The 23,195-nt window shown below is 44.9% G+C and overlaps 1 protein-coding gene across 2 annotated transcripts in view; it reads right to left on the bottom strand.

Moving 5' to 3' along the window:
- Window positions 1-2,564: 2,564 nt before the first annotated feature.
- Window positions 2,565-23,195, bottom strand: part of SETD1B (SET domain containing 1B, histone lysine methyltransferase) — a 396,685-nt gene continuing 376,054 nt past the window's right edge. The window contains exon 18 of one of the 2 annotated variants that reach the window (XM_078667538.1): window positions 2,565-3,409. In XM_078667538.1, the coding sequence (XP_078523664.1) occupies window positions 3,236-3,409 (174 nt within the window). In that variant the 3' untranslated portion in view covers window positions 2,565-3,235. The remainder of the gene's footprint in view (window positions 3,410-23,195) is intronic. The other variant, XM_078667539.1, reaches the window with a different exon arrangement.

Below are 23,195 nucleotides of genomic sequence, written 5' to 3'. Positions count from 1 at the left end.
CAGACACACCGAATTGGTGTGACCGGTAAAGTGCCTGAAGCATAATGTAGCGGCTCCAACTCAATAATCTGTTTTTATTTGAAGGCAGAGGTTTTCCCCTTGAGTTATGATTACGAGTACGGCCTCGGAATACCATAGATAAAAAACATACCATAATAATTTCAGTTAAGTACTAGGTGTTCTAACTTCCACTACCAGGCCTGTCTGCAATCCAAAGGTCTACATCCATTCTGCTACAAATTAGATTGAGGCGTGCTGATTCAGACATTTTTTTGAGCCAAAATGCAGATAAGTGAAAATACAGTTTGACCGTCAACTCCTAAAATGGAACAATCTTAATCTTTTCTGCACAATATAAAGAACGGCAGGCAAATTATGTTTATACAACTATCAAAACCTGTAAACATCCTAAAATAGCATAAACTGTAAATGCTGCAAAAAGTGCAAAAATCACATCTAGGAATTGGGCTCTTGTCTACAAAGTGTAGCTCAGCTGTATTGCAGACACAGCACTTCACATCAGCATCATTAATAGGAGAAGAAACACAAAGCACGGAGTCAATGGTATACTGCGACCAAGTAGTCTGTTTCTCCATTACCAAAACAAGTGCCCTTCATCCTTCAGGTCAGATGCACTGGGCTGCTCTATGGTTAAATATCCCTTCTTCTTCACGAGGCACTCAATAAGTGCTATTTAATACTTTTGAGGCTGGTTTCAGTTTACAAATACAACTCAATTAATATGCTCAACAGGCACGCCATGAAGAGTGGTTCTTCAAGACTTCGTGGGCAAGTCCCAAAGAGGGACAACAATCTCGTGAAAGCACCATCTCCTCAGCTGTCATTCATGTGTAAGGCACTGGTAGGTTCTAGTTTACAGAGAAAGTTCCTTTCATATGGAAAAAAATCCTACAAACCCAATATTCAAGCATTCGTGAATAGTAGGCATGGAGCATGTTTGTGTGCTCTACAGAAACAGCACTGGGCAGCTTGCGAAGATAAAGCAAAAACAAACCTTTTGCTTCATATTGAGTTTTTCTTCAAGGAACTAAAAAAGTGGAGCTAAATCGAACACAAAACCTTTTTGGTACCAGCACACACACTACTTTCAAGCTCGTTCATTGAACCACTAAAATAGAGGATTATTTAATCAATAGGTTGATTCCATTTAAAAACAACCTGCTGAGGCTCTGACAACACAGACATTAAAACACAAACCGATTTATATTAGCTTAAGCCACTTACGTAATTTGTTTCACGCTTCTTTACCTACATGTTATCTGACAAAATACTACAAAAGAAATTTTTGTCAGAGATGCCATAGTCAGGTCATAAGATGCACAAATATTTAGCCTGTCCATACAAGATGTCAATTTCACAATACTACATTGATGATAAGAAAGGAATGTTTTGCACTGCGACACAATTTATAAGATGAACAAATCAATTAATGCTGGTAATGCTCAATTTTACCACCCTTAAATTGAATATAAAGATTAGAATTCAGGAAATAATTAAAAAGTTGTCCATTTCTTATTGTTATCTATAAAACTAACATGCCGAAATCTGAATGTCCTCATGCTTATTTCATTAGAAAATTATATTAAAGTATTTCACCCCGACACCTACAGGGTATGCCCATCTTTTGGTTGATTTTGATAACGCTGACCACATTCCTGATAGGGACAAAAAGCTGGTTTAAGTGAAGTACTTACTCTACCTGAATCCCTTTCAATGGAGCTCTTGCGTTTAAAAGGATAGAATTGAAATTATATGTATTAGCCCGATAAGCCTGATTTATAACGGCTAGAACGTGTTTTGACACCATTTATAAATGAGGATTTGGTTTTCTGGATAACCGCTGGTAAATATCCAGAATAAATGCCCGACTTTCCTGCTCATCTCCCTTTGCCTCTAGCAAAGTATAGGTGGACTGTCCAGCTCGACCAAAGATCTCTTAAGAAAGTTGTTCACCACTAGTGTCTTTGATGAGAGCCATATCCAGGAGGGTCAACACAGATGCTCATTCAGATTATGTTTGGCTGTACATGGGTTGGTTATGTTTTTCACTACCACCAAGCACTCAAAAATCTCAAAGGAACACAAAATATTGGTAATTCCTTAAAAGAAAGCTGGCATGAAGACAGCGAGTACTCAACCCAGTCTCTCCCATGCCAAGCAATTCTTTCTATTAAAGATCCAAAATACCTGTATCAAAGGAGTGCACTTAGCATATAATACACATGGAAACAGAGCAGTCGAATCACTTCACTTTTCAAACAGCAATCTGGCAGTGATATACGGATATGTTAAACAGAGCACTGAAAGGGAAAGAAAGGCCAACGTTCTCCTGAGAATTAGCAAAAAAAGGAAAAGGAACTATGGTCGTGATTTGAACAACAGATCAACATAGCTTGATTTTAACAATAAAAAGCTGTTAGTGTACAGTATCTTTAAGACCAAGGCAGTTCCCAACACTGACTTTTGTAACTTAACTACAGCTCCTCTAATGTACATGAGATAGGTAATTAAAATCAACTTTCAGCACTGATCGAAAGCAACACTTTATCTTACAACTGGCTACAACACCATACTTTAATTGCCGGTAGGTATTGTTGTATCAAATGTTCTAAAACATTTCAACATTATTGACCCAGGCTTTATGCCCACCTCTTACAAAAGTTCAATTTAGCAGCAAACATTACACTGTTAAGGGCAGATCTGATCATCCATTGCGCTTGTGAGAGGTCTAATACAACACTAAGAGGGTCGCTCTCTTGCATAATATTTAATATCACCTACAGCTTGTTTATCTGTGCAAAACCATCCAACTCCGGCGGCTCTTCTGGCATTTCAGTCTTCATGCTCAGGTTGAAAGTGTTTACAGAACAGAGGAACGTAGCAGCATTCAAAGAGAAGAAGGGGGGGAGGGGGTGGGGGAAGTACCGTAAGCAACCAGAAGGATTAACGGTGGCAATGACAATGAGAACTAATGTTTGTCTGCGTACTGTTGTGTCACAAAGTGGTAGATGCCTTTTTTAAATTATTTTGCTTCCATATTGAAATAAGAAGAGCACCTTAATCGTAAACAGTCTTATTGTACATGTGCGTTTTAGCTTGTGAGCCCAAGAGAAGTGCGAAATGTTTTTTTTTCCTTTTCTTTTTGGCAAAGTGCAATCACACCTGGTTTATTACAGTCCAACATGGCTGAAGGTGCAATATTAGATGGAACCTTTCAATTAAGTGTTCCTCTGCAGTTCTCAGCCCCACACAAACAGGGGATCTTCACATCTTCGATTGGAAATTTGTAGTCATATGTAATTTCCTCATTCACATTAATTTGCTGCTTCGAGTAGATGACAATTTTTTTCTGCGACTCCACAGTAATGATTTTAGCATAACAATTTGGCTAAAAGGATGAAAAAGAAAAACAATTACTTAAAGTGCACATATTCTTCTCATTAGGGATTATTAGTGTGTCCCTTTATAACAATTCTTACAATTTCACACAATTGATTTCTGTTAAGGGGCATGTTAACTAAGTTATTGATCCCTGGTCACTGAAGGGACAAGTGCAAATCTTAATTGGCCCTTCTTTTCTGTAGTACATCTGCTGCAATAATCACAACAAACCTGCAAAAATGACAAATTAAATACTAGCATGATTGTTTTGTTGACCCACTCCAAAGTGCACAGTATCAACAAGTTCAGAAAAGTCATGAAAGGTCTGCTGAATAAACATTTTGGTCATTAAGGATATTTGCTCTCTTCTGTGAAGCACTGAAAACGTTACTTACCTGTAACACCGGTTTTGGAATTTGACTGGTATAGTTTTACAGGCTTACACAGTATTCTGCCATTAATTATTTGAACTTGGAGAATCATGAACTTGGAGAATCAATCTGTTGACATGAATTTAAAGTTTATGGGGACCAAAAACAGGGGGAATGAATATCATTATGAAATCGCTCCTGAGGCCATAGTGCCCCACAATAAATGTTAACAGCTTCAGATTACATTTTTCCTATCAGAATGTAAGGATGAAGAATAAAAAGTAGGTTATTACTCTTAACTGAGGAAGTGGGAGGGTGCCATGTAAATCCCTTTTGCAGCATCAGCATATAGTAAATTCAAGTGTAATGCATCAACTCAAAGCACTATCCCACATACGAGTTATGTGACGAATGACTGAAGAAGCAAATACATGTTTCCAATTCTGTCTGATCCACTGTGACCTCTAGCCTGAATACCTATTGGCCAATACCTTGTAAATAAGAAGAAAGAATAACGTCTCAATCCTGCATGTGTCTGACAAAGAAACATTCCCAGTTGAAGCTAATAATGCTCCTTTTGCCCCTTTTAAGAGATGCTTTGGGGCTAAAGTGAATGGCTTTGTTAGCCATCGATTAACACCCAAATCATCACACAAATGTTTCCTTCATGACAAGTTTCCCAACTACTTGTGGATCATCAAAGAGGAAAATCTAGTGATTATTCTTTGTGGGTTTAGTTTTGTCTATGCAATACAGACGAATCTGTCTCACAACCAACGTAGGAAATGCCCAGCTGCAGTATGACTGGCATTACCCAAGTGCAAGATTTTGGCTCACTGTAAGGAAGTATTAGCCACTAGAAAGCTACCTTGTCCATCCAATGTTTAGGGATGAGATATGCAAAAGCTGCATTGGTGGATACATAAAACATGTTAACACAGCTAACCTACGGGAAGACATTTTGTTGCCTTATAAATGTTTTTGAAGAGTGCTGTGCGAAACAACAAAAAGTTTGTACACTGGTCTTAAGATATGTTGAACTCCCCCCATGAGTGTAGGAAGTATTGAAATATATTTTAGATGGATGCAGGAAAAGTTGAAAGGTGTCGTACTTGACATCATAACAATTTTTTTTTTTTAAATTGGCTGGACAACGCGGCCATTTTATTAGCTTATGCTCCTTCTTTATGATAGCCATGAGTTTTGTACTGGATTCAAAATATCCAAACTCTAACACATCAAGAGTCAGGCTGCCAAACTTGTGGTCTGTATGCTTGATTTGACTACCAGTGGCTTCAACAAAGCTGGGTGAATTGCCTATGCGAAAGTCCTGCACTGACTGGTCAACAGTGACCTGCCCCAAGACTCAACCCCAGGGGCAGCTCCTCTGTTATGGCGTAGGTGCGTCGCCCCATGTAAGAAAGTAGCTCTGTATATACTGTTCCAAAGTAAGGTACAGTGTGCACAGAGTCCACAGTCCCCAGAGGTTTGGCAGAGGCTACAGTTAGATATAAACTTACTCTCTAAAGTGGTAGCTTGGTCGAGCAGTAAGGCAGTATCAGAGGACAGTGTAAAGGATTTGTTGTACACCCTCAATCAGCAAATGGTCTCACACACTCAAGAACTGAACTCTAGGCCAATTGTTTTGTATATAAAAATATATTGTTGTTTTATTTTAGAACCACAAGTAGGTGTAAAAATACTTTCTCAGACTGAGATGTTGCAATTGAATACTTTCCAATAGTAGTAGACTTTTAAATGCAATAGATACAGTTGCGGCAATACGCAACACAAGTTAAACACAATTAACATTGAGCTCAATGGGAAGTTAAGTAAATGCAATAAAAACACTTTACAAATGTTTTTCTTACTCTAGGCTGGATCCTGGATTCAGCCCTGGTGCATTTCCAGTAAACAGTTGAAAGAAATCGTTTTTGTTACACAGGCGATTTTTAAGGAATATTTGTAGGTTTAGAAAATCGACACAAAAGAAATTTTGGTAAAAACCAAGCAATGTTATCCTATGGGAGAAAATCAGGTTATCGGAAAATCACAGTTGTAATTACTTTTGAGGGTCAGTGCTAGGCACAAAGATCCAGCACTGGGATCTCTCCTGGTAACGGGTGAATAATTTCGTTTACGTTGATTGGACGATTTTCAAGGAATATTTAAAAAGTTTCAAAACTCGACACATAGAAGGATTTCCAAGTGAAACCAGCCAATGTTACCCTATGGAGAAAATAAAGTTATCAGTCTTTGGGTAAGTACTTGACTGGCAGAGTTAAGGTTCAGGGGTAAGACTCAGTGGTCTCCCAGGGTCAGGTAGGTACAGTCGTTACACCCTCAGCGGCACAGGGGCAGCCAGGTGCAGAGAGAGTAGGCCCAATGTTAGCCTATGGCGGACGGGGGCCTTTGGTTGGTGGCTGCTAGGCAGGCCACGTGGCTGAGGCAGCTGAGCTCCTGGTCACTTACACAGGGCAAGTGGGGAAGTAGGATAGAACAGATGCTGCACTTCCAGTGGCACTCGGGCGGCTGGTGCAGGGTACTTTTGGGCCTTCGGGCGCCCAATGTATTTCAATGGGAAAGCTGCAAGACGAACAAATCCTGCAAGCTCGGGTACAGAGATTCTTCAGGTGCGACCACCACTTCGAGAGGTAAGTTGGGAAGCTGTAGGTGAGGTGGGCACAGGGGGCCGCTGGGCGCCGGGTGCAGGGGTGTCTTTCGGTGTCGGGAAATCTTACCCTCAGCTGGTTGCGGTTGGAGGGGTCCCAGGTTGTGAGGCTGCAGGCGTCGTCAGGAGCGTCGAGGAGGGTCCTGGGGTGCTGGATTTGTGGTCACAGTCGCTGGGGGGACGTCCTCGTGGTCCTTGTTCACTCAGGCACGGGCCGGGCTCGGCGGGTGCAGAGTGTGCTAGATTCGCGTTTCCTGGCTGGCGCCAGGGGTTGTTGCTGTTTGAGCACAACCACGGCTCGTGGGAGTCCCAGTCTTTGGATGAGCAAGGCAGTCAGGTCCTCTGGGGTTTTCGAGGTTGCTGACCACAGGAGACGCTGGGGTTTAGCAGAAGCAGGTTCGAGGGTCGACAGGCCTGTAGGGCTGTGGCCAAGTCAGTTGGTATCGTCCTCTTGTTAGCAGCTGCACAGCAGGTCTTCTTTCTTCTTGTAGTTTCGGAATCGGGGTCCTGTGGGGGGGGGGGGGCAGGAGCCTGTCTCTGATTGGGCAGTGCTCCCTATCCTCAAGATGCCGAGACCCCGAAGTTGTGCTTCACCTCGCCTCCCCCACCGGTGGGGTTGGCAGGAGGCTGGCACACCCCCTTTCCTCACTTAGGTTTTCCCGCCTGTCTTCCCACCAGAGTAGGGGTCAGAAATGGTGGGGGCCAGTTGCTGAGTACAGCAAGTGGTGTGGAGAAGCTCACAAAGGCGGCATGCCTTTGAAGCTCCCCCTGCCCATCCCGAGGGCGGAGGCCTAGCACCTCTCCCCAGGATGTGCATTGTTGCAGGCCCACAAGAGCAGATGGCTCTCTACCCAGGAGTCCAGCAACATGTCTGCTGGGTGGCAGCCTAGGCAGCCTCTCAGTCAGGACACGGGTTGTGGGTTAGTTTCAGGGGGCAACGTTAAGTTGCCCTCTGTCGTGCATTGTACATTAAATTCCACACTGGCATCAGTGTGGATGTAATGTGCTGAGAAGTTTGATACCAAACTTCTTATTCTTCAGTGTAGCCATCATGGTGCTGTGGAGTTTGTGATGACGACCTCCCAGCACCATATACTCTTAATAGCAGCACTGCACTTACAGTGCCCAGGAATGGACCTGGGTACTGTATGGGTACAGGGCTCATGCACCTGTTCCCACACCACTGGCATAGAGCGCCCAGCTAGAGGGGTAACTGAGGTATGCAAGGGCAGTGCGTTGTGGGCATGGCACACAGGGATGTGTGCCATGTCGACTCTTTGTTTTGTTCTGCACCAAGACACTTAGCCTGCAAAGGCAGTGTGTGTGTGTCAGGGTACAGGGCCCCTAAGGGTGGCACAATAAGTGCTGCAGCCCTTAGGGGTCTTCTCTGGTCACAGTGCCTTGGGTACCGAGGGTACCATTAACCAGGGGCTGACATGTGGCCAGAGATGCCAATTGGGTTTAGCTTTCAATACAGTTTTAGGGAAGGAACACAGTCCCTGTGCACCTGATTGGCAGGAGTCAAGAAAACACTCAGTCAAAGTACATCAGCAATTCAGCAAAAAGTGGGGGCATACCATGCAAAAAGATGCCACTTTCTCACATCCCACTGCTGGAACCAGCAGATGCATTTAAAATAAAATGATAATAAAGCAGTTTATAGAACTGCTTTATTTTCATTTTATTTTACTCCGGAGCCGCAGCGGAGTCTTGAGGGTGGGGTCATCAGCAGCAGGAGGAGGAGGAGTGGTGGGCTCAGGGCACTGCCAGTATGCATGTTGTAGGCCAGCCAAACCAATGTGCACTTGGATATCTCCAGGCTGTTGCTTGGAGATTTCATCAGGGCTCAGGAGCACAGGCTCCTAGTCCCTTCTGGAGTGGGGAACCAGCCAGGTCCGCCCAATCCCTACGCTTCGCTCATGTTGGGTAATACGAGCGTGAGTGTAGCATTTGGATTGGCGCAGGGGAGTCTGGGAGCCTGTGTGAGCATCATCAGAGTTGAAGAGGGGGAAGATGTCAGGCATGTCCCCCCTTTCGCACTGCCCCGCCATTTTCCCCTGATAGCAGCTGCCACTGCTCAACCTGTTTATCTCTAGAACTATTGTCGCAGCCTTTTTGTTCTCTATAGTTGCATAAAAAATTTGAAGATGGGCCACACTGTGCAAAAATGCAGACTACCACTATGTGATATATATATATCTCACAATCACTTGCATCTCTATGTTGCCTCCTGTGTGCATAAGAATCATGTGTTCTCAAGTAGTTTTTTTGCACAAACTCCCAGCTGCAGGTGAGACTGCAAAGTACTCAGAGCTACACAAATTATTTGGAGATTAAGGACATACTGATGAGCCTCTATGTGACATGAAAGTCAGTTGTCTGTCAATGACCTGATGTGAACAGAAGTTTGTTTTGGAGGTGCCTTTTGTAATGGTAATTTTGTGTGAACTAGGGGGCATATGTTTGAAGCGCATTTACCGTTTGCAAACAGGCCTATTCTCAGAATCGGCCCGTTTGCGAATGGGAAAAAGCCTTTTGGGATGTGTTATCCCAATAGGCCAATGGAAAATAGGGAATCGCAAAATTTGCGATTCTCTATTTTGCAAAAGCATTTAAGGAATCGCAAATTACGATTCCTTAAATGTGATGTAGAAAGCACCCAAGTTGTGCGGTTTCTCCTTAAGAAATCGCAAATTGCCACCAACTTCAAGTTGGTGGTAATTTGCTATTTCTTTGAAAAATTCACTTTTTGGCATTTTTCAAAGTGCCATGTGGCGTGCATACATGCCCTTAGGGCATGAATGTGCGCCACATGTGCACCCATGCTCATTTCAGTGGTGCAACAGGGTGTCCTTATGATACCCATGCATCCTTGAAATTGCATTCGCAATTTACGAGTACCTAATGGGTACTCACAAATTGCGAATGTCTTTCCATTCATTCCTATGGGCCTTTAGGCCCATAGGAATCGTAATTAAGGAATTCCAAGGCATCGCTAAATATTTGCAAATTGTTTATTACATCCCGTTTTGCGATTCTCAAAAAACAAATCATGTGCCCGTAGACCTGCAAAATGCATGCCCATCCAAGTTGTGTGGTGTCCACCACTGTCTGCATCATCGGTGACACAACCACTAGATCCTTCCAGTACCCTAGAGCCTGAGACTATGTCTTGTGAACCACCCTTGAAATGCTCCCATATGTGTGCATGGGGTACCAGGTGAAAGCATGATGCCACCATTGCCAACTTCAAATCTAAACAATCAGCTCCCAGGTTCACAGAAACTCTTTGTCTTGAAAAACAGAACTGTAGAAGATCAACAGGAAATGGAGATCAAATTACAATTCTTCTGATAAAGTAATTTACAAATGCTCTGTGGCCAGTTATAAGGAAAAATCTACTTATTTCACACAACAAATTGAAACATCCAGGCATTCTGCTAGAGAACTTTTTCAAGTTATGAACAGACATACCAAAGCCCAAGAGAATAAAGGCAGCAACAACAGTCAATCTTTTTCCAAGAAAACAGCCTCTCACTTCTGTGACAAAGTTAAACAAATTAACAATCCGCTCACTACTTCTAGAACCATCGACCTCAGCGTTATTTCCACTACAGCTCAAGCTTCCACTATCGACCCCAATTCCCTTGGCAAAAGCCTTCAACCTAAGCTCAACCAATTCTCATTTACCACTGCTGCAGAAGTCCTCATCCTACTAAATTCCACAAAATCGGGGTCACCTTATGATCTCGGTCCCCCCTCTATACTCAAACAGATTCTGGTTCCAATTGCTTTTTATCTCACTAACATCTTTAACTGGATGTTTAGCTCCGGGACCTTTCCAGATTTGTGGAAAAAGGCCTCCATCCTACCTTTCCTTAAGAAACCTAACCCAGATAATTCAGCTAACTATCGTCCTATCTCAAGGTTACCATTTCCAGCAAAAACAGTGGAAAAACGTATTAATTTACAACAAACACAGTTTATTCAGGACAATCAGTTACTGGATTTTGCCCAATACGGCTTTAGGGCCGAACACAGCACGGAGACGGCTTTAATAAAGACCACAGATGAATTAAGAACCATCTTGGATAAAGGAGGCAATGCAGCACTTCTCCTCCTGGACCTGTCGGTGGCGTTCAACAGGGTTGATCATGCCTCTCTCGTTGGTCACCTCAAAAAACTTGCCATCATTGACAAAGAACTTGCCTTGCTTCAATCATTTTTTACGGACGGGGAGCACTCAGTCATGTTGGAGAATTTCACATACAAGTCCTTATCTCTTCAATGGGGGGTCCGTCTCTCTTTAATCTATATGTTATCGAACTGGCCTCCCTGATTAGTCTTTGGGTTCTCCCCCACTTCATACACGGACGACATGCAGATTGTTGCGTCGGCCTCAAACAATGTGGAAGTCATCATTTTCCAGTTTTATAACTGTATGAGAGTCGTCAGCAATTGGATGGGCAAGCACAGAGAAAATTGAGGTCATTATTTTCGGCAATAAACCACATTTCTGGAGCCCAGCATGTTGGCCAACAGAGTTAGGAATTCTCCCCATCCCGGTCCAAAGAGCGAAAAATCTAGGCATAACTATTGATGACAAGCTGAACTTCAATAAGCATATCAGCTCAGTCGCCTCCTCCAGTTTCAACAAAAGAATTATCAAGAAGATTCTTCCTTTCATTCCTCTTACCTCTAGAAAAACAGTTATCTCTTTACTAATTCTCACAAAACTGGACTTTTGTAATGGACTGTATGTTAAGCTCCAAAAACAGTACGTGAAGAACTACGAGCGTGCAACATGTGGCAGCAAGACTTATGCTTGATCTGCCCAAGTTCCATCCTGTCTCAGCCTCCATTAAGGGACTCCATTGGCTTTCAGTTAGCCACCAAATCAAACTCAAGGTGCTGTGCCTTACCTATAAGGCCTTGCATTACTCAGGTCCTAGTTAACTCAAACAGTCACTTTCCTGGTACATACCCAGCAGAGACCTACAATCTAAAAATACCTTGATGGTCACTCGCCCCAGCTTTAAGAGACTCAAATTGGGGGGCAGTTGCTTCTCCTCCGAAGCCCCGGTACGCTGGAACAGTCTGCCTATAAATAACAAAGCAGCTCCCACCTTACTGAGTTTAAGGAAACTGCTAAAAACTTGGCTTTTAAATACCTAGTCCTCTCTTGCTATTGCCTATACTGCCATACCCAATTAGCGCCAAGACACCCTCGGGTATTTGTGCGCTTTAGGAATTAATTAACATTAAATAACTTCACTACAGTGCTCACTTTTAGAGACTGAGACATCCACTTACTTGAAAGTGTATTCTGAAATACTAGAATCATCTCCTCTGTTGGACCTGTCGCATGGTTTGCTTGAGATTGTCATGCACTAGCCACCTGAAGCACCTTGCCTTGATCTGAGATTATGTCTTAAAGTTGGTGCGCAAATAACTTCATCCGTCCTCTGACTGGAATGGTATGCTCCAAAGGTGTGAATCTTTTGTCACTTATTTGTGGAAGCATAGACTCTGCCATAAAAGGCATGACTCTGACCTTCTGGCTGTTGACTTATCTTGTCTTTGTCTTAGGCTATCACAAATTGGCATATGCCTTGGTTTGCTGTGAGATGGTAGTCCTCTAAAAAAATAAGTGACAGTTGCTGGAGCGCTCACAAAGCCTTTGCAACATTGGTAGCATTTTTTCTTGCTTAATGTGCTCAAGACCACATCCAAGCACTCCTTCAAACAGATCAAATAGAACTGACCAGGACCCTAGTTTTGTCTCGGGTGAATTACTGTAATGTTGTGTACAAGCATTATCCGAAAAGCTCAATGACAGGATGCAATGTGTACAAAATCACACTGTGGAGTAGGCCCTCAATTAAAATATTTGTGGCCACTTCAAACCTGCACTGAAAGAGCCCCTCTGGTTTTCAGTACAAGCCTGCATTAAATTACATGCACATTATGATTTGAGTAGTATATTTTATTGTTTGATTAATAAAAATCATTACAATGGTGAACATGCGAGCATTATAAAACATATGTCATGAATAGTTATTAAAATATTTACATTTGTACCATCACGATGGGAATGAAAGATAACATTCATCAGAAAATGATTTAAAATCCTAAAAACCTATTTATAAAAGTAGTTGTAAACCATAGTTATCCATTCTAGTTTTTCCATCTACTCGAACCACAGGCAGGAATTTGCTATTAAGAAGCAACAATTAATAACTTTGATAATATAGCCCAGTGTTTGTGGTGAGGATCCTGGGGTTACAATCCATTTATGTAATGAACCCCCTGCATACAGTGTTTCAAAGGATTCCAGGGATGCACAGGAAAAACAAGTCAACCCGTACGCAGGGCCGTTGTCAGATATTCTTGTGTAGTACAGAGGACTATGCAAATCGGAAAAGAGTACAAGAGGAGAGCAGGGCTTCGTCTGTCTTTTGATCGTTAACCGTTGATGGCTTACAGGGTCTCACGGTTTGTAAATTTTCTTGCTGTTCCTGTAACAAACTTGGTGAACCTGATGTTAAGCTGTGGATTATCCGGGTTCATTGATGCAAGAATAGCTTGATGGCATGTAAGAATACAAAGTTTGTTCCATTCGCTCTTTAACAATTTCCTTCGATCGTCATGAGCTGCAGGACAAAGACATACCACGTGCTCGATTGTTTCTGTACTGCTCCCGCAGCCCCTGCACGTTACATTGGGATTTGCACATCGCCATCCTGGCAGGTGATACAGAAATGGCCATTCACCCATTCTGAGGGCCAAAAATCTTTTTTTCCACAGCACTGAGTAGGTACATGACAGATGTGGTGCCATAATCCCTGGCTTAAATCCTGATACAATTGTCCAGGCATGCTTACTTTGAACCAGTTGGGCTCTGTCCGAGTGAAAGGACCAGAGGCGGACGTTTCTTTTGATATGGGTTTTAAGTGTCTGCTGCGATGGATTAGAGGTCCAGATTTCTTCTGTATCGAGGAGTTGTAAAGAATCCTGCAAGTAGCGCCGGTGTAAGCTACCGATTTGACCCGCTGTGATTTCCAGCCACAAAAGGGCCTCCAGGCTTCCTTCTCTGGAGCTACGCAACTTGTTGCACAGCCTAATGTACGCTCCACGCCCTATTGCTTGGTGGTCTTGAAGACCAAATTCAAGACGTATTTGAGCAGGGCAGGAGGATTTAGGTAAGCCCAATACCTGTTTGAATATTCTTGTTATTATTTTGTTCACATGACTTTTGTTTTTCCCTTGCATGATCTCCTGGCTGTAGGTGAGGAAATGATGATTTTTGCCTTCATTACAGTTATAAATGGGGTTATACTAGGACCTGACAGATGTCTTACAAGGGTTTTAAAAGCCACTTGGATTGTCAGGGCTTTAGCTTCTACCTCGTCTCTATGTTTAGAAAATGTTCCCCTTCTGTCCAGGTGAACCCCCAAATACTTATAAGAAAGGGCTCTGTCAACGTTTTTGACATTGTATTGCCACCCGCCACCTTGATATTTCCTTTGCCCAAAGGTGATTGCCCTTGTCTTGGTTAGATTCAGTTCCAGATCATTTTCGATGGTGTATAAGGACAGCTGATCAAGTAGTATCTGCAGACCCACCCTGGTGTGACAGTTACTGACTCTTGTCCCAGCGAGTTTGAGGATGAGAGTTAACTTTGTCAAGTAACTCTGACAGATCGGAAATGAAGAGGTTGAAAAGTAGGGGCGCCAGCACACACCCCTGCTTTACTCCACGAGTTGTTTCTATTTTCCTTGAAATGTGTGATCCATTCCCAAGTTTTATACGAATCCATGTGTTGGAATGTAGCGCGATTATGGCTTGTAGTAACGTTGGCGGAATCCCCCATTTCTGCAGTTTGAGCCATAATCTGCTTCTGGGAACGCGGTCGAAGGCGGCCTTAAAATCGACAAAACAGCCATGCATTAGCGTTCCTGAGGTGGACACTTTATCTAGCAGGACAGAGATTGCGAGCAAGTTTGTTATGGTGCCTGATTTTTGCACAAATCCTGTCTGGTTGAAGGGTAGGAGATGTTTTTTTGCGGCCCACGACGCCAGGTCTTGAAGGAGCAATTTAGCATAGTATTTCGATACCACGTCCAGTAGGGTGATCATCCTATAGTTTTTCGGGTCCGATCTCTTGCCGCCTTTATAGATTGGATGTATAATGGCTCCTTGCCACGATTCCGGTAAAACAGAGTTAATCCGGCAATAGGAAAAAAGAGGTGCTAACTTATTTGCCCAGAATTCTATGTCCAGTTTGAACAGAGACTGGGGTAAACCGTTTGGCCCTGGCGCTCCGTCTGAGCGGCCCTCTGTTATAATTCGGGCGATTTTTTCCGTGATAATTTCCAAGGTTATCAGATCACTTTGTGTTGTTTCTATGGGCTGCGGCAGAGATTTCGTATCGGTTGTCGATGTTGCCCTTGTGTGTAGTTCGGCATGGATTCCTAGTGTCTTCACATCCATTATGCCTGATAATTGGCATATTTTGGGTTGTAGAGCCATGGCTGGTGGTCTAACCAATAGTATATAGGTAAACAAGAGGGAGAGTAAGGGAATAAATTCACAAAAGTGAATGGAGAGTACTCCTAGTCCGCTGGGTTTCAGTATCAAACAAACATTAGAGGAGTACCATCAGAATATGCTCAAAAAGCAATCTGAGTGGGATGACTACAAAAGAATAGGAAGAGAGTCATTCTTTTATTTATAAACCCCTCACTCACCAACCTGGTTGGTGACATGCTTCATCATCGGGGTCCACCCTGATAGCCGAGTGCCATCAGGGTGTGCTGCGACACCTGAATTACAGTGGAGCTGGTATTTGTGTGAGTGGTGTAAACAAAAAAGTGTTAAAAATTGTCCTGGTATAACTTGTGTGAAATACAAATTTATTTTCAAGCTACTAGACAATAGTGTATTATTGTGCTAGGCCTTAGCACATAGTGATACACTTGGTCATAACATACCTTATTGTATCCACACCCTTTCTTTTAATATTGTCTAGTAGCTTGAAAATAAATTTGTATTTCACACAAGTTATACCAGGACAATTTTCAACACTTTTTTTGTTTACACCACTCACACAAATACCAGCTCCACTGTAATTCAGGTGTCGCAGCACACCCTGATGGCACTCGGCTATCAGGGTGGACCCCGATGATGAAGCATGTCACCAATCAGGTTGGTGAGTGAGGGGTTTATAAATAAAAGAAGGAATCTCTTCTTATTCTTTTGTAGTCATCCCACTCAGATTGCTTTTTGAGCATATTCGGATGGTGGTACTCTAATGTTTGTTTGGGTCTAACCAATAGGGCATCTTTTTCTGGTTCATCAAAATGAGTTATTATGTAGGATACCCATTCACTTTCAGGGATGTTAGCGCTGCTTTGTCCTCCTTGTTTGTGTATTTTAGAATTAACAAGTGACCAAAAAGGCTTTGAATTATCATTTTTGCTTGCATGTATCAGTTTTAGCCAGAACTGCTCAGAACGTTTCTTTTTCTCGATGAATATTGCATTTCGGAGTGCTTTTTGAGCTTGCTTGAAATTGTTTAGATCATGGTCTTCCCCTGGAAGCCTGCGTGACTGTCTTAAGGCACTGTTACGTGCTGATTTTAATTTCCTGATTTCGCTGGTTATTATTGCCGGATTTCCTTTTTAGGGCTCGCCCCTTTCCTATTCCGCAGGAATAGAAAAAGAGCCCTAATGCAGTGAAACCAAACTTCAGGCAAAGGGCTCTCCTCCAGAGGATTTTGGACAGTTCACGTGAATCACAATCACGTGACCTGCTCTCATGCACGAGCCTGCCCCCTGGCAGCAGCATTCCTCCTTTCACGGCCGCCAGGCCACTTCAAAGGGTTCCGCTGCCCCGCCCCCTGCTTCACGGCCATCTGTTCCTCTCTCCCCACACACAGCCTTGCTCGGATTTCTCCTCCCCCCTCTCTTTCATCACTGGTCACCCAGGGGCCTCCCATGATTGTGCGACCTCAATCTTAGGAGACAGTTCAACATAAAGTACAACATATTAATTTTCTTTGCGGTCGATCTTTTTACCGTTAAATAATAAGATGCGGTTTTGATATTTCTGGAAGCTCCCTGTAATATTTTTCATTTTCTCATTCATTACCTACAAATACCTGGGGCTTTCGCTGGTACTTAATGATGAATGTGTTCTTATTCCTTCCGTCACAAAACAAACAAAAAAATATGTTTTTGAAATTCTTTGCTGTGCTGCCGCCAGGTATTGCGAGATATAAAATAAATCTGTGGCCTCATGCGAAACTCTTCCTCCGCTGTGCTTGTCAGGCCTTTGCAATGTGCGTCAGAGGTACCTGCTTAGTGGCGACCATTTCAGACGCTCATCAAAGTAAGTGGAGTCACTTGGAATGTTCACCTGAAAAAGCCAAGAGGGGGCATCCCTTCCCCGGCGGCTTGCACAACTTAATTTGCCCTTTCTCCGGTGCCTTTCCCCATATGGGAACGAAGCCATTGAGAAAGAGATCGCTTTTGGCTGTGCATTATGTGTGGCAGTTTCACCAGAGCATGAAGCAGAGCCGCCTTTCTTTTGTTTTGCAAGCTGCGGCATGCTCCTTGAAGCTCTTTTTTTGCACCCACGCCTTCCTGCTAAGCATCGAGCCCCCCCGCCACCCGCACAAACACAACCTCACCCTCAAGGCTGCAATGCCTCTTCAATACGGACTCCTCCCTCGCAGCATTTCCTTCTCTGCCAGACCTCCTCTCTCCGCTCCCAGGCGTCTCCCAGTCCCCACTCCACCATGAAGTGCTGGAACTCGTGAACACCTCCAGGGGTACAAAAGTCCCACTGCCTCAATAGCTCCTGCCAGCCAAATGCTTGTGTATTTACTCCATAACAAACTCCATAATGCATGTGCCAAATGCAATCAGTTCACCCCGTGGCGAGTGAGCTCGCATCATAAACTGAAAGCCCGCATTTCCCTTAACGCTACAAACCAGCACAAAATAAAAACATTTTAGCGTGCCCACTATACATTTAAACTTTAATTAACATTTTAGCGTGCCCACTATACATTTAAACTTTAATTAACCTATGCTCACTATTGGCCTAGTTTCTAAAACGAACAATGGAATAGGCTGATGGCTGCAGAATTTGCTGGTGGGATGGCAATGTGAAACTTTAATACACGCCATGAAACAACGCCACCAAGGAACAGATGTATTTAGTTGAATTCACAAAGTCTCATAGGTGGCCTTATATGCTCAGTCATGCCATGTGTACAACAGCTCTACTCACTTCTCTAAGTGATAAAAGCCCCAATACAAAATGTATTTAGGCAACGCAGAGGAAACCAAGACAGTGTTGGTTATTGTGCCAATCTAATGCTTCAAGGTAAATGACAGCAGAATTGCATTTAGCTTTCAATTGTGTCTCCCCCGTTCGCCCTTTCCTCTCATCCCCTTTGTCTCTGTGCATCGCTCTTCTGTCTCTGTTCCCCTGCAGACGTTTCTTCCGCCCCCTTAGCTCACTCTCTCCCTCTCACCCTCACTTACCCTCTCACCCTCACACACATCCTCACCCTCTCACCTTCACACACCCTCACACCCACACACCCTCACCCACCCTCTCACCCTCACACCCCCTCACATCCCCTCACCCTTCCTCTCATCCCCTCACCCTCCCTTACACCCCTCACCCTCATCCACCCTCTCACCCTCACACACCCCCTCACTCTCACACACCCTCACCCCCTCTCACCCTCACCCACCCTCTCACCCTCACACACCCTCTCACCCTCACCCACCCCCTCATCCTCACACCCCCTCATCCTCATCCTCACACACCCTCATCCTCACCCTCACACACCCTCATCCTCACACACCCTCATCCTCACACCCTCTCACCCTCACCCACCCCCTCATCCTCACACCCCCTCATCCTCACCCTCACACACCCTCATCCTCACACCATCTCACCCTCACCCACCCTCTCACCCTTACCCACCCTCACACCCCCTCTCACCCTCACACACCCCCTCACTCCCACACACCATCACTCTCACACACCCTCGCCCTCACATCACCTCATCCTCACACCCCCTCATCCTCACCCTCACACACCCTCATCCTCACACACCCTCATCCTCACCTCACACACCCTCACACCCCCTCACCCCCACTCACCTTCACACCCACTCACCCTCACACCCACTCACCCTCACACCCACTCACCCTCACACCCACTCACCCTCACACACCCTTTCACCCTCACACATCCTTTCACCCTCTCACCCTCACACACCCTCACCCTCACACCCACTCTCACCCTCACACACCCCCTCACCCCACATTCCCTCACCCTCACACCCCCCCTCACCCCCCTCATCCTCATCCTCACACCCCCTCATCCTCACACCCCCTCATCCTCACACCCCCTCACCCTCACACCCCCTCACCCACCTTCTCACCCTCACCCACCCTTTCACCCTCACTTACCCTTTCACCCTCACTCACCCTTTCACCCTCACTCACCCTCTCACACCCCCTCAGCCTCACACCCCCTCAGCCTCACACCCCCTCAGCCTCACACCCCCTCAGCCTCACCCTCTCACACACCCTCACCACTCTACCGCCCTCACTCTACCGCCCTCACTCTACCACTCTACCGCCCTTACTCTACCGCCCTCTCTCACTATACCGCCCTCACTCACTCTATCGCCCTCACTCACTCTATCGCCCTCACTCACTCTATCGCCCTCCCTCTATTTATCTATCGCCCTCCCTCTATTTATCTATCGCCCTCCCTCTATTTATCTATCGCCCTCCCTCTATCTATCGATCGCCCTCCCTCTATCTATCTATCGCCCTCCCTCTATCTATCGCCCTCCCTCTATCTATCTATCGCACTCCCTCTAACTATCGCCCTCCCTCTATCTATCGCCCTCCCTCTCTTCCAACCAACTCCTTCTCTAACTCCCTGTTCTCTTCTCTTGTGCTGATCTGCTGTTCTCTTACACCCACCTCCTTCTTTAACTCCCTGTTCTCTTCTCCTGTGCTAATCTGCTGCTCTCTTCCACCTCACCTCCTTCTCTAACCCCCTGTTCTCTTCTCTTCTCTTCTCCTGTGCTGATCTGTTGCTCTCTTCCACCCGCCTCCTTCTTTAACTCCCTGTTAACTTCTGCTGATCTGCTGCTCTCTTTCACCTCACCTCCTTCTCTAACTCCCTGTTCTATTCTCTTCTCCTGTGCTGATCTGCTGCTCTCTTTCACCCGCCTCCTTCTTTAACTCCCTGTTCTTTTCTCCCGTGCTGATCTGCTGTTCTTTTCTCCCGTGCTGATTTGCTGCTCTCTTCCACCCGCTTCCTTCTTTAACTCCCTGTTCTCTTCTCCTGTGCTGATCTGCTGATCTCTTCCACCCCACCACCTTCTTTAACTCCCTGTTCTCTTCTCCCGTGCTGATCTGCTGTTCCCTTCCACCGCTTCCTCCTCTAACTCCCTGTTCTCTTCTCCTGTGCTGATCTGCTGCTCTCTTCCACCACCTCCTTCTTTAACTCCCTGTTCTCTTCTGCTGTGCTGATCTGCTGCTCTCTTCCACGTACATCCTTCTGTAACCGCACACACATACATACAACCATGCACACACACACACAACCACGCACACACAACCACGCACACACAACCACACATACACAACCACACACACACACAACCCCACACACACAATCACACACACAACCACACACACACAACCACAACAATACACCCAACCACAAATAGCCACAACCACACCCAACACACACAACCACACACAGACAGCCACACATACAACCTCACACAACCACACACACAACAACAACCGCACACACAACCACACACACAACCACACACCCAACCGCACACCCAACCGCACACACAAATCTATCGCCCTCACTCTATCTATCTCTCGCCCTCACTCTATCTATCTCTCGCCCTCACTCTATCTATCTCTCGCCCTCACTCTATCTCTCGCCCTCACTCTATCTCTCGCCCTCACTCTATCTCTCGCCCTCACTCTATCTCTCGCCCTCACTCTATCTCTCGCCCTCACTCTATCTCTCGCCCTCACTCTATCTCTCGCCCTCACTCTATCTCTCGCCCTCACTCTATCTCTCGCCCTCACTCTATCTCTCGCCCTCACTCTATCTCTCGCCCTCACTCTATCTCTCGCCCTCACTCTATCTCTCGCCCTCACTCTATCTCTCGCCCTCACTCTATCTCTCGCCCTCACTCTATCTCTCGCCCTCACTCTATCTCTCGCCCTCACTCTATCTCTCGCCCTCACTCTATCTCTCGCCCTCACTCTATCTCTCGCCCTCACTCTATCTCTCGCCCTCACTCTATCTCTCGCCCTCACTCTATCTCTCGCCCTCACTCTATCTCTCGCCCTCACTCTATCTCTCGCCCTCACTCTATCTCTCGCCCTCACTCTATCTCTCGCCCTCACTCTATCTCTCGCCCTCACTCTATCTCTCGCCCTCACTCTATCTCTCGCCCTCACTCTATCTCTCGCCCTCACTCTATCTCTCGCCCTCACTCTATCTCTCGCCCTCACTCTATCTCTCGCCCTCACTCTATCTCTCGCCCTCACTCTATCTCTCGCCCTCATTCTATTTATCTATCGCCCTCACTCTATCTATCGCCCTCCCTCTATCTATCTATCGCCCTCCCTCTATCTATCTATCGCCCTCCCTCTATCTATCTATAGCCCTCCCTCTAGCTATCTATCGCCCTCCCTCTAGCTATCTATCGCCCTCACTCTATCTATGGCACCACCACAGCATCACTCAGGGGCACCACAGCATCACTCAGGGACACAACAGCATCACTCAGGGATACAACAGCATCACTCAGGGGCACAACAGCATCACTCAGGGGCACAACAGCATCACTCAGGGGCACCACAGCATCACTCAGGGGCACAACAGCATCACTCAGGGGCACAACAGCATCACTCAGGGGCACCACAACATCACTATGCGCTACCACAGCATCACTGATCGCCACAGCATCACTCGTCGCCACAACATCACTCAGCGCCACCACAGTATCAATCTGTGCAACCATTCAACAACAACTGGTTCAAATATGTTCTCTCAATGTTTCAAGCTTTATTACAAATGTCACAAAAAGATGTTAATATTTCACTTCTGTTCTTGGATTTTCGTCGCAATAAAATACACTGAACATAATCTTCACAAAAGATATTTACAAAAGTTTAAGCTATTGCCATTATAAATTACAATAACTTTTATTTAAGTATTAATTATTTAAAAAAATTTAGCCATTGTTATTTGTAATATCAATACATCTAAGTAACGTAAATACAAAACATGTTGCATTACAAATGCTATAGGTGTCACATTTGCAAAAGATAAAAGTATTGGCATTGTAAATGACAAAGCTAGTAATTTCGCTATTTTCAAAACCAACACAAATACAAAATTTGTCATTTACAAGACCAATAGCTCTAACTTTCCTAATGCGAGACCTATTGCATTGCAAATGCTTGTTCAGTTTTTCGTGTGATACGTGGAAATTTCTTAAGCAGTGCCCGGGAGTAGACCTCCCATGATGTAGTGGGCCGAAGTGTGTCAATACTCATAGAATCTTGCTGGGCTCTACATTGGATCATTATTGCTCGTATGGTTGAATCAGTCCATTTCAACCTTTTAAGATTTTCAGTGTATTTACCTTCTGTAGTCTGGCTGGTCGTGGTGTGATGTGTTAAGTGAAATGACAGGGTGGTCACTTGGGGGCAGTGGTCACTGTCTCCTCGAACAGCTATGGTGTAATTCACGATAAAGGGTAGGATTTCCTTACTACAAATGGAGTAATCTAGAAAGGAATGGGTTTGACCGTTTGATCTTGTCCAATTAGGAGGATTGTCCTTGGGAAAGCGACCATTTAAGATTGTGTAACCCAGAGCGATGAGTTGTAGCACCATGTATTCGCCTAGTTTGCTGTATTTATTGCCAGCAGGTTTTATTTGTTCCAGGGTGTCTGGCCACGGTACGTCATACTCTTCCGGGACTTCTTGAAAAAGATTTGTTGTAGTCACCGGATACTATGCAGGCTCGTCTTTTGTAGTTACTTTGTATGTGACACAGAACCTGGATTAGATGGTTAAACTTCGTTTTTTTCTCCCTGGCACTTGGTGAGCTGTAAATATTGATCAGAATCAGTTGTTCGGTCTGTGTGGAGTTGTTAATCAGTACGCCAGAAATCCAGTCTTCAAATGTCAATTGTGTTGTATTAACATTTAACTTGATTGAAATGTAAATTGAGAGGCCACCACTGGGTCGACCAGACTTGTGCAGCATCTGAGCGGGTGTTCTATACTCCAAATATCCTTCTATTGGGAGGCTAACCAAAGACCATATTTCCTGCAGTAATATGACCTCGTGATTTTTAAAAAAGTTTATCACATCTGGGGATTGAAGTTTTGGAGGGAGGCCATTGATGTTCCATGAACATACTGAGAGACCAGGTTGGGTTCAATTGTGGTTACCGCCATCCAAGGCTGCTGGCAGCCAGGCCCAGTCTGTCACTGTGGTTTTTGCCTCCTTGATTTTTGGGTGGCTCGACCTTACTGGGGAACAGCCTTTGGCTGATTTTAAGATTGAGAAGGATCGTGGACCCTGTTTATCTGGTATGGCCGGGGGTTTTACGAGGACCGAAGGGTATCGTGGTTCAGTTTGGGGGACTACTTTAA

This window comes from Lissotriton helveticus, chromosome 11 (assembly GCF_964261635.1).
Source record: "Lissotriton helveticus chromosome 11, aLisHel1.1, whole genome shotgun sequence".
Lineage (NCBI taxonomy): Eukaryota > Metazoa > Chordata > Amphibia > Caudata > Salamandridae > Lissotriton > Lissotriton helveticus.
This window is presented reverse-complemented; position numbering and strand designations above follow the sequence as displayed.